The sequence below is a fragment of the Melopsittacus undulatus genome, chromosome 4 (genome assembly GCF_012275295.1).
Source record: "Melopsittacus undulatus isolate bMelUnd1 chromosome 4, bMelUnd1.mat.Z, whole genome shotgun sequence".
NCBI classification, from domain to species: Eukaryota; Metazoa; Chordata; class Aves; order Psittaciformes; family Psittaculidae; genus Melopsittacus; species Melopsittacus undulatus.
This window is the reverse complement of record NC_047530.1, coordinates 70,529,704-70,543,240: the sequence shown is the minus strand read 5'-3', so window position 1 is coordinate 70,543,240 and position 13,537 is coordinate 70,529,704. Positions and strand designations below refer to the sequence as shown.

The following is a 13,537-nucleotide window of genomic DNA, read 5'->3' as shown; positions in this document are numbered from 1 at the left end:
TGCAGGGAGTGAAACTCCATTTCAAAGTCACCTTTATGTTTCTGCTTCCCTGACATGACCCTTGGTAGGGTTTTGGCCTCTCAGCACCACAGCTGACATGGGTTACATAGCACACCAAACACATGATCTATTTTCCACTTTTTTTCCAAATGTTCTGAGTATAAACATAGCAGTCAAAGACATCCAGCTGGAGGAAAAGTTTAACTACTGGGTTGGTCTCCAGCATTGGTTTTTCTCCATGAAGCCTGTGTCAACACTTGGTTGAGCTTTAAATTGCCTCAGTTTTTGATGGTGGTCAGGAACAGAAGATCCAGTTGAATTTGGTGACTGATGGAGTAAGGTCGGTGAGGCAAAGCCTTTACCCAAACATGGGTGTCTGAAGTCGCAAGGCTCATGTTTTGTCTGTGTGGTGTATAAGGTGTCCCCCCAGTGTGTTGTGGAGGACTTCATCATAAAATGGTGGCATTGCAAAGAGTGCCAAAAGCATGGCAAAGAATCTGAAGCTCTTGTGGCTGGCATAGATGATGGTGCCACAAAACTGTGTTTGATGAATTTAAGGGAAATTTGAGTTTATATAATACGTACTTGACTTTCTCTTGGTTATAAAGTTAATGAGAGTTTTCTCACTCTCTGTCCTCTCCCCCCCTCACCCCTTCCAGCACATTCTTTCTGTAAGTATGATGTAATGCTGTGGCTTTGAGTTGAGAGTTGACTGGAAAGACTTAGAACCTTTATTTTACGATTACTAAGTGCTTATAAGACTTAAACCTTGTATATGACATGCTGAAATCAAGGCCATAAATATTAATGGAAGAACTAAAACTTTCTTTTTAAGGAAACCTTTAGTCTTTCATTTTGGATGCGTTGCATGTCGCAAAAAAGCAGAAAAAACAAGATACATTTTTTATCACTTCTTTTTATCACTTCTTTTCTTAGAAAGAAACCTCTTATTGGAGCACTTAACTGTGCTCTGATAAAGGCATGAGCATTTGGATTGCAAGCTTGGCTTGCACTCTTCATCCCCATGGACATCCCTGCGTTGCTAAGGATGCACCGCTTTACTGGTTTAGCCTGGGAAAATTTTGTATTATATAGGAAAATGGGGTACTAGGGGACTGGGAATTTATTAAAAAGGTGATAAAAACTATCAGTTCCATAGTGAAGTACTGTAAGGGCCTGGTGCTACTTGTAAAACAACAATGTAGTAAATGCCCTAGTGTTCATAATTCACTGAAGCTGAGCTTTTTTCCCCATTCTCCAAAGCTTGTAAAATATATGTTTGTGGCTTGCTATTATGTGAGTGTTCCCAGCAGTAATTTCTTTGCTTTATCTTTGCTTTTTTCTTGAGTGCAAACTTTCTCAGGCTTTGATGCCAAACTGGGACCTTGATGCCTTAGATGATAATCTTTCTTTCTCCCTGCACACACAGGACCTTTGTAACTATTAGCTTTGCTGCCTGGTTATCTTGACCTTGGCAAGTCGCACAGCTGTATTTCTGCAGCCTGCATTTCTAGTTGGGTTTTCTCTGTTCCATTTTTACACCTTATTTCAGCTCTCAGCTGGAGAGAAAAAAAAATGTAAGAATGGCTAATATAGTCTGGTCAACTCTTCCAGCTAGGAATCAACGTCTATATTTTGCTTTGATTTTGTTGAGGCCTGAAGGAGCTACATCTTAAGAAGTATGCTCAAAAACCTATGTGATGCTTAGTTTTCAGTGAAATCTATCTGAGATATTAAATTAGCTTTCATCACTGAACTTTAATATTGCCTCTGAAAATACAGTATTCTGTCCACAGCCCCTTTCTCTTGCGAGGAAAGTCTAAAACTGAAAGCATTCAAGCTCTAAGCCAAAGTCCAGGGTGTTAAACTAGTTGCATACATTTTTATTCATTTGCAACTGCAAAATATTTATTCCCCATTTAAAAGACATTCTGGAAATTCTTTGACCAGTATATACAGGGCTTTGGAGCTAGAATTTAAGAAGATGCTAAAAACCATTATTCTTTTTCATCAGAAGGATTCCCTTCAACAGAGTCTGGCTTCCAACAGCTTGTTACCTTATACATGGCCAGCTAAAATCAAGAGGCTTGTAATTTATTTGCATGTGTCATAAGTGAGCACTTACAAATTTTCCATGCTTTGAGTCTAAATAGACATAAATAAATCGGTTAGAAGATTAGAAGACAGAAATAATTCAGTTAAAACAAAATCAATGAATAAGTTGATTTGTGTTAGGAAAGGAGGAAGTAAGAGGAAAAGCATTGTTAGAGGATTGAGAAGGATAGGTTGAATCAAGCAGGAAGGACTGTGGTAAGGCCAGGCAGAATTAGCCGTGAAATGAATGAACTGAAATATATAAAGACACAGATGTGGAAAGCAGGAAGGGCATGAAGAGAGGTGCCAATGAGAAAGAGGTCAAGCAAAGAGAAAGCTTTACGTGATTGGGCACTCACGAAAGAGCTAGAGAAATGTGAGTTGAATGTTGGAAGAAGGCTTTGTAGTGTAGATGCAAGCACTGATAAGCTGTGACATAAATTTAGCAAGGGCTATTCCACAAAATAAGGTATAAAATATGGATTAAACTATTATAGTAACAGGAGAAGAGTTGAAGAATTTGTTGAACAAATTGAATTATTTGTTGAACTAAGCCCCTGATAGCAAAGCAGGAAAGATACCAAAACCAACAAAAAAAGAGGAAGAGAACTGTTTTTACAACATAAATATTATTACCATTTATGTACTGTATTCTCTGTTGAAAATTCCTCTGGTTTACATAGTATAAATGGATTTAGGCTGTGAGGATAATTCATCTGGGCAAAAACTGACACTGGTACAGTAAGAAGAAAAATGGGCAAGCCATAAACAGTTTTATTTTAATTGTTGTATTACTTGACACACAACAGTTTTTAAATCTCGGCCAGTGTCAGACTGAGATGAAACTGGTCCAGGGTAATGTTTCCAGAAGTGCTATCTTGTGCAACTGCCAAGCTGTCTTGCTGAATAACAGTCTCTGATCCTATTTGTTCATCTTAACTTTTCTTCTTATAGACGCACTATGAAAATGGAGAGTATATTATACGACAAGGTGCTCGAGGAGACACTTTCTTCATAATCAGCAAAGGAAAGGTAAGTTGACACCCTCGGAAAGCAAGAGGGATGATGGAAACAATGGTCATGATAGGACGCTCTCGAAATTCAGTTCCAGTCAGCACTTTCTCTCTCTCCCCTCCCTAAGGCACAAGTGTTGCAACACTTGACATTTAATTAAACTTCTTGGCACTGTACCAGTAGGGAAGAGTGGCCTGAAGGGGAAAAAAAATAGATCTCACACTGTTTTATGCATGTGCTCACAGCAAACACTTTGGAGTTGAAAGCAGTTGTTGAGTTTTACAGTAAATGACCAAAAAGCTCAGTTATTTTTAACAGTATACCCTACAATGCTCAATGTTTTCTTTGCTAGATGTCCCTCTTACAAGTCTGATTTCCAAATTTAATTCCCACAGATATCAGTTGTCATCCTCTCCAAATTAAATAATAGGAAGCCAGAGAGGTCTGAACACACTCCTTCGGGAAAAAAGGTCTAAGTTTCTGTTCACTGCTCACAAAGAAAATACAGGGCTTGACCTCTTTTCCCATAAAATCCTGATGGGATTTTATAGACTGAGGTTTCTCCTTCCATTCTTTTTCTTTTTTTTTTTTTTTTTTTTTTTTTAAGCTGGGCTAATACTATTACACTTGAGAAGAATTTGGCTTCTTTCCACATAGCAGGATGGAGATATTCAAAGGAATACACAGTGATTTCCCACTGCAGATGAAATGCGATACTTTGAAAGTAAACACAAATGGATAAATAAGCTTGAAAGCAGGCCAGCCCCAGCCTCCTGGTTCAGAGGTTTGCACCAAGGCATATATTAACATTGGCCTAGTGTAGTTAAGAGTAGCAAACTGCCCATGGCATTCATAGAGCAACAGCGTGGGTGTTGTACATGCCATTGGGTTGTCTCCCAAGACAGCAATAAGCTTGCATGTACTAAAATGAGATTTTCAGTGTCATCTTCCACTCTTTATCTCTGGGAGCGAGTCTTCACTGGAAGCAAAACATGGTCTTTTGTAGATGAATAAGAGAGTCATAGACAAATTTCTGAAATAATCATGTACTGCAGAAATCCAAGTTTGATGGTATTCCCTCATGCCCTTTTGCTTCCCTCCACTCATAAGTGATAAAGTAATATTTCCTGTCCTCCCAGAATAAGGACAACCATGATGCATGCTTCAAATCCTTATTTTCCCCCTTTTTTAATGTGCAGAATTAGTGGGAGAGTGCACCTCTCTCCTCTGTTGAGTGTTTGAAGCCCTCCTTGCCGTGTTGGCCAGCCTGTTAGGAATGATGCTTGTGCCCCACTTGGTCAGGTGGCTCCCATCATTTTCTGTCAGTCTTCAATCTCCAAAGAGAGTCCTTTGGTTGTAAAAACCAAATCCCTGTTCTTGACATCAGCTGGGCAGCCAGTTGTTGACCTGTATCTCCTTAAGCCCTTATATCTCACCTGCAGGGTGGAAGAGAAGTACACCAAATGGCCATTAGCTATTACTCCAGAGCCCTGTAGTACTGCTCCTTGGCTTTATCCCTGGCTTTTGCTACTATATCTTACTATGACAGCTGATGGCCAGAAAAAGAGAGCTAAAATAAAATGCACATGGGCTTGCTGAGAAATTCCCAGACCCTTCAGCTGGATCGTGGTGGCTTAACAGAAATTCCCACAGGCACAGTTAAGTCCTGCCCAGTTTTCCAAGCTTACTGATTTGCAAAATATAGTCAGTGACTTGCATAAGATGAACAGAGTTGGTGACTGGTTAGTTTTAATACCTATATTGGGGTATAAGAGCTACACAGTGGGTGTAGTAACTAATGCATGCAAAGAATACAGCCTAGGATAGGAAGACTATAGCTTTAGCAGTGAAACATGGAATAAATAGCAATGAAGTATAAAATTACTAAATCAGTGTGTGCTGCCTGGGGCTTTCTGAAGCAGGGGCACATAATGTCCCATGCCCCATGCTAAAACTTGACCCAGGCAACTTAATGAGCCAGAAAAAGTGTTGGCAGCAGCCCTTGTACCTGGGACCTTGTGTGTAGTTTCTACATTCAGCAGCATTACATGGGTATTATCAGCTATAGCTACTTACAAAAACTCTGCCTTGCCTTTTATGTCAATGCATCTGTAGGGGCAGTCAAGTGAACAGAGAAGATATTTTACATTTCTGAGTCCATCACTCATCTCAGAAATGCTTAGAAAGACTTCTGCTCCTTTTCTTTCAGCCCATGCTCCATGGATAGTTCTTTTAGGAGTAAAATCCTTTTCACCTTTCTCTTTGTCAACTCCATTCCCCACACTTGACTCACTCCTGATTTCACTTAGTTTATTTATTTTAGTGTGTTTCTTCAAATCCAAGTGAATAGAAATCAAGAGTATGTTCAAAACATCCTGTGTGCAGAAATATGTTGAATAATAGGTCAGAGGAGAAGAGCTTGCTAAGTGCTGCTGCACCATGCCTGCTCTGTACCTTGCATTTACCTGGAGACAGCATGTGCCATGCTGTGCCATTGTACACTATTTTCCCTCTAAAAGCCATTTTGTGGCACCAGCCTAATGCCTGATCATGTAGGTTATGCATTGGCACCATGGCTATTCAAATAGCTCATCACTTTGAACCACATAGAAATCACACTCCCATAATCCCTTAGCACTCCTTGCTTTGAATCAGCAGAGGTCTCAGGGAAAAGGTTAAATCTGCATTAAAGTTCCCTTTGTTTTCCCCCAATTTTTTTTTCATCAGTTACAAATGTTCCTGACTCATCTGTTACGTGTTCCCTACCCTCATCTGATCTTCAATGAGTTGCTGCAGATGTTAAATGTGGTGTGATGTAGACTAAGTGCTCATTAATGACTCAAACCCACTGGTTTTACCATCCATAAAAGAGATGGGAGAAGGTGCAGGCCACAGTTATATATTTAATAGTGAAATTACACTGGAATATCTTTAAATCTGAAAGGATGTGTCTGACATCACAGATTTTGGCTTTGTGAATTTGCATATGCAAAAGCTCTGATTAAAACTAAACAGCTTGAAAAGGAGAAGCAGATGAGAGATTTTCCTGTGCATATTAGGTACCTTCAGAGAGTTGCTCATACCAGTGAAATTTGGGACAACCGATGATTTGGAAACGCTGTCCCTTTCCACTGACCACAGGCAGAGACTGGACACCTAAGATTATATATGGTTAATGTTGGGAAAGGTGATGCCTACCATGTACTTTTAGGAGGGGTTTGTATTTCACCTGCCTTCTCATACTGTAAGAGGTATTAGTTACCTCTGATAACAGCTGAAAAGGAAGAAATATTTCTCATAACAGGCATTACATCAAGAACGTTCATCTTTCATGGAGTCCTTTGAATCCTTGATATGTCATGCCATCCTCAGCATCCAGTAGGATATCAAGGGCTTTGTCGTTACATGGCAGCTGGGATTTATATCCCATACTGGCACAGGAAAGTAGAGCCAAGGGTCTTCAGATGATCAATTACTATTTTTCTTATGAAATAGTTTCAGAAAAAAAAGGCCCCACCAGCAGTAAGAAATCAGCATTCACAGATATGAAGTAATTTTCCTGTTGTTACAGTGCCAGCTTCTTCATCTTCGGCTTACTGTACCTGGGGTTTTACAATGGGTAGAAAGTCTGCTTTCCATCAGCAGGACTTGCTTTCTTCTTTCATTGCAAAAATAAAACACTAAAAAATAAGATATTATTATTCTTTAAGTTTCAATGAAAGTGCTTGATTTTTACTCTAGCTAGAGTTGTCCCATACCTGAATTTGAGAGAGTAAAAAAGAGAGGAGTCATCTTTCATCCTGTAATGCTCCAAATTGTTTTGTTTCAATTATGTCTAAATGTAGTTTAATTTTGTTATTCCTTTCCATTAAATGAACTTAGTAACACAAGAAATCATGTGAAACAAAGCTAACAGAAGCCTATGCCATGTGTTTACCAGGGAGGTTGTGAATGGTCCATCCCTGGCAGTGTTCAAGGCCAGGTTGGACAAAGCCTTGCGTGGCATGCTTTAGTGTGAGGTGTCCCTGCCCATGACAGGGGGGTTGGAACTGGATCATCTTAAGGTCCTTTCCAACCCTAACTATTCTATGATTCTGTGATTCTATGTGTGTGTCTGATACGTGGGAAATAGTTGAAATCTATTTCTGCTGCTGACCCCATACAGGCAGTGACTGTGCTTGTGCAACCAGCTCCGTGTTTAGAGTTAAAACCCTTCAAAACCACACAAATTGCATTTTTGCAAGAGTAGTAGGTACATTAATGGAAAATAACTTCATTTTCTTAGATGGTTGGTTGGTGATGCTGAGGGAATAGTGCAGGACTCTGAGGAATTACATGGTTCCCAGAGGAGATATAGACCACAGCTTTTCCTGAGAGATCCACCAGATGACAAATCTCTCTCTGAACAAACAGGTTTTATTTGTTAATTAAAAGTTGTGTAAATGCTGGGGGGTTTGGCCTTTCAACAGGTGAATGTTACTCGTGAAGACTCCCCCAGTGAAGATCCGGTCTTTCTCCGTACTCTAGGGAAGGGAGATTGGTTTGGAGAAAAAGCCCTTCAAGGGTAAGTGCTCCTTATGATGTAGCTCTTACACTGTGATAATTTTTCAAGGACTTTTGCAACCCTCAGAAGCCTCTTACAATTTGGAAAGAGACTTGGAGTGGGTTTATGCTTTTGGAATCAGGAATTGTTACTTGGTGTTGCATGTTGCAAGGTGGATGCACTTTAATGGGGAAATAACGTCTGTTCTGCAGTTGAGTGGCCACATCTTACTGTGTTTATAGGCATCAGAAAATAGTTTATCTTTGTATTGTCTTCCCTGACCATTCATTTAAAGGTCAAAATGTTTGATGTTTTGTAACTGGAGTATTTTTCATGTATGGTAATATAATCATGGAGTTCTTGATAGGGTTGACAGCTGAAGGCAGGGAAGTAGAGATGGGTTTTAAATTGTCTTATTGTGTATATATACGATTTTGGTGGAGGTGGGAATTATATGCAAGTGACCTGTTCTATATAAATATTTTCCTTTGAGGATGAACTAAAAGAAGCTGTAAATCCATTTTCCACAGGTGGTTATTTAAGAAAAATATGCTTTGTTTCTGTAGGGAGGAAGAAGAACAGGAATAGTAAAATATGCTTTAGGCAGGAATTTGGGGCACCCATTCAACTTAATGAACAAACACTTATCCCATCCTGGATGCTTATCTGTGCATAAGAACTGTTTGGCTTCTCTTTGATGTTGTGATAACATGTTCAATCCCTCATCAATCAGCCTTCTTCCACATAGAAGGTGGCAGAACATTTAAAGGCCAAATATGTCACCTCTCGGCAGCCAAGGAGATGTATCCAGCACATAACTCGAGTCTTGCCTCTGCAAATCTGTACCGTATTTATAAAATAATGTGGTTTTTAAATACTAAAATGGGTTAAACTATAATTTTAAATTTCCCCCAACAAACATAAGAACACTTTCTTATTGGCCCTCACAGAAACTCGACTCTTAGACCTGGTGTTTTTTTAAACCAGCACAAAATATATTGTGGTATACACTCTAATAGTGAGAGTAGGCAATAGTGTCTCCAACAAAATAATCTTTTGAAGAAGACCCATACAGAAATAAAAAGGATTTCCTGTCTTGCATCCCTCCAGTTCTAGGTGAGATGCAGCAACATCATGATGAGAATTTCTCATCATTTCAGATAGAGGATTTTGGCTAGCTGGCTCAGACTGAGATTAATTTTCAATAAATACTTTTCTACATGTATTTAAATATTCAGTACATAGATCTTCCAAAACTAAATGGAAACTTAATTGAGAGTATGTTCTCAATATACAAGGAAAGCATAATACTGAGATTTTTGCTAGGGAGATGGCATATCTGAAGAATACCTCCAACTTGCTAATACACTTGTAGTTCTGTATCTAGATTTAGATTGGATAGAATAGAAAATACTGTTACATAAAGCATCCAGCAGCTCTGTAAATTGCTAATAAATTAGTATTTTTCAGGACTGTGTAAGACATCACTGTTCAGCAACTTAGGAAACACGTAGGATGTTCCTACTACTGTAAAATACAGTTATGGCTGAAAGCTCAAGATAAAATTGAATTTTTAGTGTATTTCTGTTTCATCTTTGGCTAATTTTCCCAAACGTTACTAGGACTTCCTTAGCAGTACTTAATTGCATGCTATTAAATCATATTGTGATTTCATATGTTTAGGATATAATAAAAACTAAAAGACATTTCTTCTTGACAATATAAAATAATAGTTGTAGCATCCATTGTGTTGTGCCACACAGCAGGAGGACAGATAACAAATACCTTCTAATCCCTCACAGCAATATGTGTACTGACATAAACACTGGGTGATAATATACATTATTCTGTTTTTTGCTCTCGCACCAGATGGCATGTATTATTTCACAGTATCCCATTACACCATGGCAGTAACAAAACAAGTCATGAAATGATCAGCCACATCATCTTGCAGTAATACTCTTAACCTTCCTGGCTAATTGGTGCCAAGATAGCAGATGCATAATTTACAGTATAGCAATATATAATTTACAGTCAGGCTTGTTTGGTGATGCTTTCTTAATGGGAAAGAAAGCATTTTGTAAGACGTTATAATAATTACTTCTATCAACAGAGAAATAACAATTCATTCAAATAAGCAAAGGAAAATTACTTTGTGGCTCATATACGAAAACTAGCTAATAATTATGGTGTGCTGCTTTGGTGACATCACACAGATGAATGCTTGCACAAAAACATTTGTTTGGACCACACCACGTCCTCTTCCAGAGATTTTGGATGGAATCCATCCATCCATCTCACTGGATGTAAAACATGGTTTAGTCTGCAGACAGTTTAGAGAGGATGATGGGAAAAGAGGACATAAAAGCAAATTTTTACGAATATAGGAAAGGATCTTTCTTCCTTAAAAATTGCTTCCCATAAGCCAATTCAAAAGAGGAACAATTTGTGCCATTGCCTCCTTACTGTTACCTTGTATATTGCATCATATATTGCATTTAGATGGATCTGTTGTTTTGGGTGCTGTGAATTTCACCTGGTTTTGGGATCCAGGACATCCAGACTGTGAGGCAAAAGAGCAGTGGCACATGGCAGAGGGCTGATGTTTTGGAGAGGTGGCAATGGAGCCCACCTGGGTGAGCAGGAAAGGGATTTTGAAATAGCTGTGATTTTTTGGTGAATGCATTGGCCTTTAAAAAAGGGGATGCTTAATCACTTGGTAGCTTCAAGTCTCCTCGGTAATGGCAAGAGAGGAACAAATTGTGAGAGTAGGCCAGGTTGAAGCTGAAAAGTGGTTTGCCTTGACCTCCACAATGTATATAATTTCATGTATCCATGTATAAGTATAAATTCTGGGGTTGCATTGTACTGAAAAAAGTTATGGAAATATGAATGCTACACTTTGATTTCAGGTTACACAAATATGTGAAATGGTTATTTTACAAAGATATTTTACACATAGTAAGATGAAAATGGCAGATTGTTGTAAGGCTGTTTTACTGTATTTTTAGGCTTTGAGAGAAGCATTTTTAATGCAGTTACCAGAAGAGGCAGCTGCTTTAGTGTGGCTGGGGTGGACAAAAACAGGGTTATGGAAACACAGTTTTATTTTGAAAATAGCTTCATTTTCTAATTTGTCTTTGAAAATAATGAAATTACTTGGTTTTCACTTGGAGTTTTTCATCTTCAGTTGTGTTGATTTATAAATCCACATGGGTGTGTATTTGTGGTGTAATTAAGCCAAAGCAAAACCCATATTCACTTGACTGTGAACAAAACCATAGCAAGGTGACAGCCAGTTTGAGAAGATGAGGGAGTCTTGGTGACTGGTATAAATTATTTAGGACACAGTGTATGAAAAACGGAAGCCTTCCTGCCTCCAGGGTCATGGTGTGTTGTCTTGTGGATGAGACTGCTATCAAAATGTGTTCGTGGTGCATAGGGTGAAGAAGAAATTGTGGTCTTTGGGTCATGCTCTGCAACGGGGACAATTATGGTGATATTTGAGCTACTATAACAAATTCTTTTTTTTTTTTTGCTATCTTCACAATGATTTAAAAATAGTTATTGTAGTACCTGTCTCTCATGGGACACTATACATCTTCCTATCAAGAAAATTTGTACTATCTCCTATTTATATCTCCACATCTGCAGGCTTCTGTGTAGTTATTGTCCCAGAGTTACAGAAGCTGTCTCTTCTATAACTCACCAAAACTCCTGGGATATATTTTGTGTGCTGATAATTCACAGAACCAGTGAAACACTATATGGCTGTGTGGGTATGAGTGTCAAATGACATCAGCTGCTCTACTCCTGTCCATCAGTTCCATAGCCCCATCATAGAAGGCCACCAAATTGGTCAGGCAGGATTTCCCCTTAGTGAAGCCATGCTGGCTGTCACCAAGCACCTTGTTGTTTTTCATGTGCTTTCGCATGTCTTCCAGGAGAATCTGCTCCAAGATTTTGCCCGGCACAGAGATGAGACTGACTGGTCTGTAATTCCCTGGATTATCCATTTTCCCCTTCTTGAAAAGGAGGGTTATATTTCCCTTTTTCCAGTCATTGGGAGCTTCACCTGACTGCCATGATATTTCAAATACGATGGCTAGTGGCTTAGCAACTTATTCGCCAGCTCCTTCAGGACCCGTGAATGGATTTCATCAGGTTCCATGGACTTGTGCATGTTCAGGTTCTTAAGATGGTTTAGAATCAGATGCTCTCCTACAGTGGGCCCAAGGTCTAGGTTCTCACAGTCCCTGCATCTGCCTTCCAAGACTTGGGTGGTGTGGTCAGAGCCTTTACCAGTGAACACTGAAGCAAAGAAGTCATTAAGAACCTCAGCCTTCTCCAAATCCTGTGTACCCAGTTCTCCTGATAGCTTCTGGAGGGGGCCTATGTTGTGCCTAGTCTGTCTTTTATTCACTACGTACCTATAGAATCCCTTCCTGTTATCCTTAACATCCCTAGCCAAGTTTAATTCTTACTGGGCCTTAGATTTCCTAACCTGGTCCCTAGCTTCCCGAACAACCTCCCTGTATTTTTCTCAGGCCACCTGTCCTTGCTTCCACCTTTTATAAGACTCTTTTTTCCTTCAATTCCCTCAGCAGCTCCTTATCCACTCGTGGAGGTCTCCTGGCCCTCCTGCTGCTCTTCCTTCTAGTTGGGATGCAACACTCATGAGCTTGCAGCAGGTGATCCTTGAATATCAACCAACAGTCTTGGGCCCCCCTGCCCTCTAGAACTATATCCCATGGAACCTTACTAAGCAGGTACCTGAAGAGGCCAAAGTTTGCTCTCTTGAAGTCCAAGGCAGTGAGCTTACTGCACGCTCTTCTCACTGTCCTGAGGATCTCAAATTCGATCATCTCATGGATGCTGCATCCAGGGCTGCCCTGGAGCATCACATTTCCAACAAGCCCTTCCCTGTTGGTGAGCACGAGGTCAAGCAGGGCACCTCTCCTTGTCAGCTCCTTTATTACTTACAGAAGGAAGTTGTCTTCCACACAATCGAGGAACCTCCTGGATTACTTGTGCTGGGCTGGACCATTGCTCCAACAGATTTCAGGGTGGTTGAAGTCCCCCATGAGAACAAGGGCCTGTGAACGTGAGGCTGTTCCTATCTATAGAGTGCTTCATCCACAGATTCCTCTTGATCAGGCAGTCTGTAACAGATCCCCACAGTAATGTCTGCCATCACTGTTCTCCCTTTAACCCTGACCCACAAACTCTCTGTTGACTGCTCACCTGTCCCCAGACAGAGATCCGTACTCTCCAGCCTATTCCTAACATAAATAGCAACTCCCGCTCCCTGCCTGCTGGGCCTGTCCTTTCTAAAGAGCTCTTCCATTCCAACACTCCAATAATAGTAGCCATCCCACCATGTTTCTGTGATGCCTATTGTAACATACCCCTGTAGACATGCACACATCTCTAATTCCTCTTGTCAAGAAAGACCCTTTTAACTTTGGGTGATAGGAGGAGGCAATTTGGGAAGCACTTTTTATCAGCTGTTGCTAAATAATTGGTCTTTTTTTAAGTGCAGGGTGCTTTGTAGCCCTTTTCCTGCCCCGCACCTTCAATACTGTGTGCATAGCTCATGGACCGTTGATGTGACTCATGACCTCCAGGGACCAGCTGGAATTATTTCATCCATTACATAAGCTGGTTTTTACACTTATTACAAGTGCTGGGTGCTTATAAAAGGTATTTTGGCTATTAAAGTGTATTTTCTATCTTTTCCTCCCAGGTAGAACCCTGTCCATAAAATAAGGTGAGACCTGGGAAGTGGGAAAAGGGGTTGATGGTTGATGGATTTTAACCCATTGCCCAGAAATGCAAAGAATACCAGAAGCTTTTAGAAGGTTTAGAAAAGCTGTTAGTAACTCC

The 13,537-nt window shown here is 40.0% G+C and overlaps 1 protein-coding gene across 2 annotated transcripts in view; it reads left to right on the top strand.

Annotated features, from left to right (window-relative positions):
* Nucleotides 1-13,537, top strand: part of PRKG1 (protein kinase cGMP-dependent 1) — a 479,219-nt gene that overhangs the window by 358,911 nt on the left and 106,771 nt on the right. For both annotated transcript variants that reach the window (XM_013130233.3, XM_005153712.4), the window contains exons 6-7: nucleotides 3,049-3,126; nucleotides 7,578-7,672. In XM_013130233.3, the coding sequence (XP_012985687.1) occupies nucleotides 3,049-3,126; nucleotides 7,578-7,672 (173 nt within the window). The remainder of the gene's footprint in view (nucleotides 1-3,048; nucleotides 3,127-7,577; nucleotides 7,673-13,537) is intronic.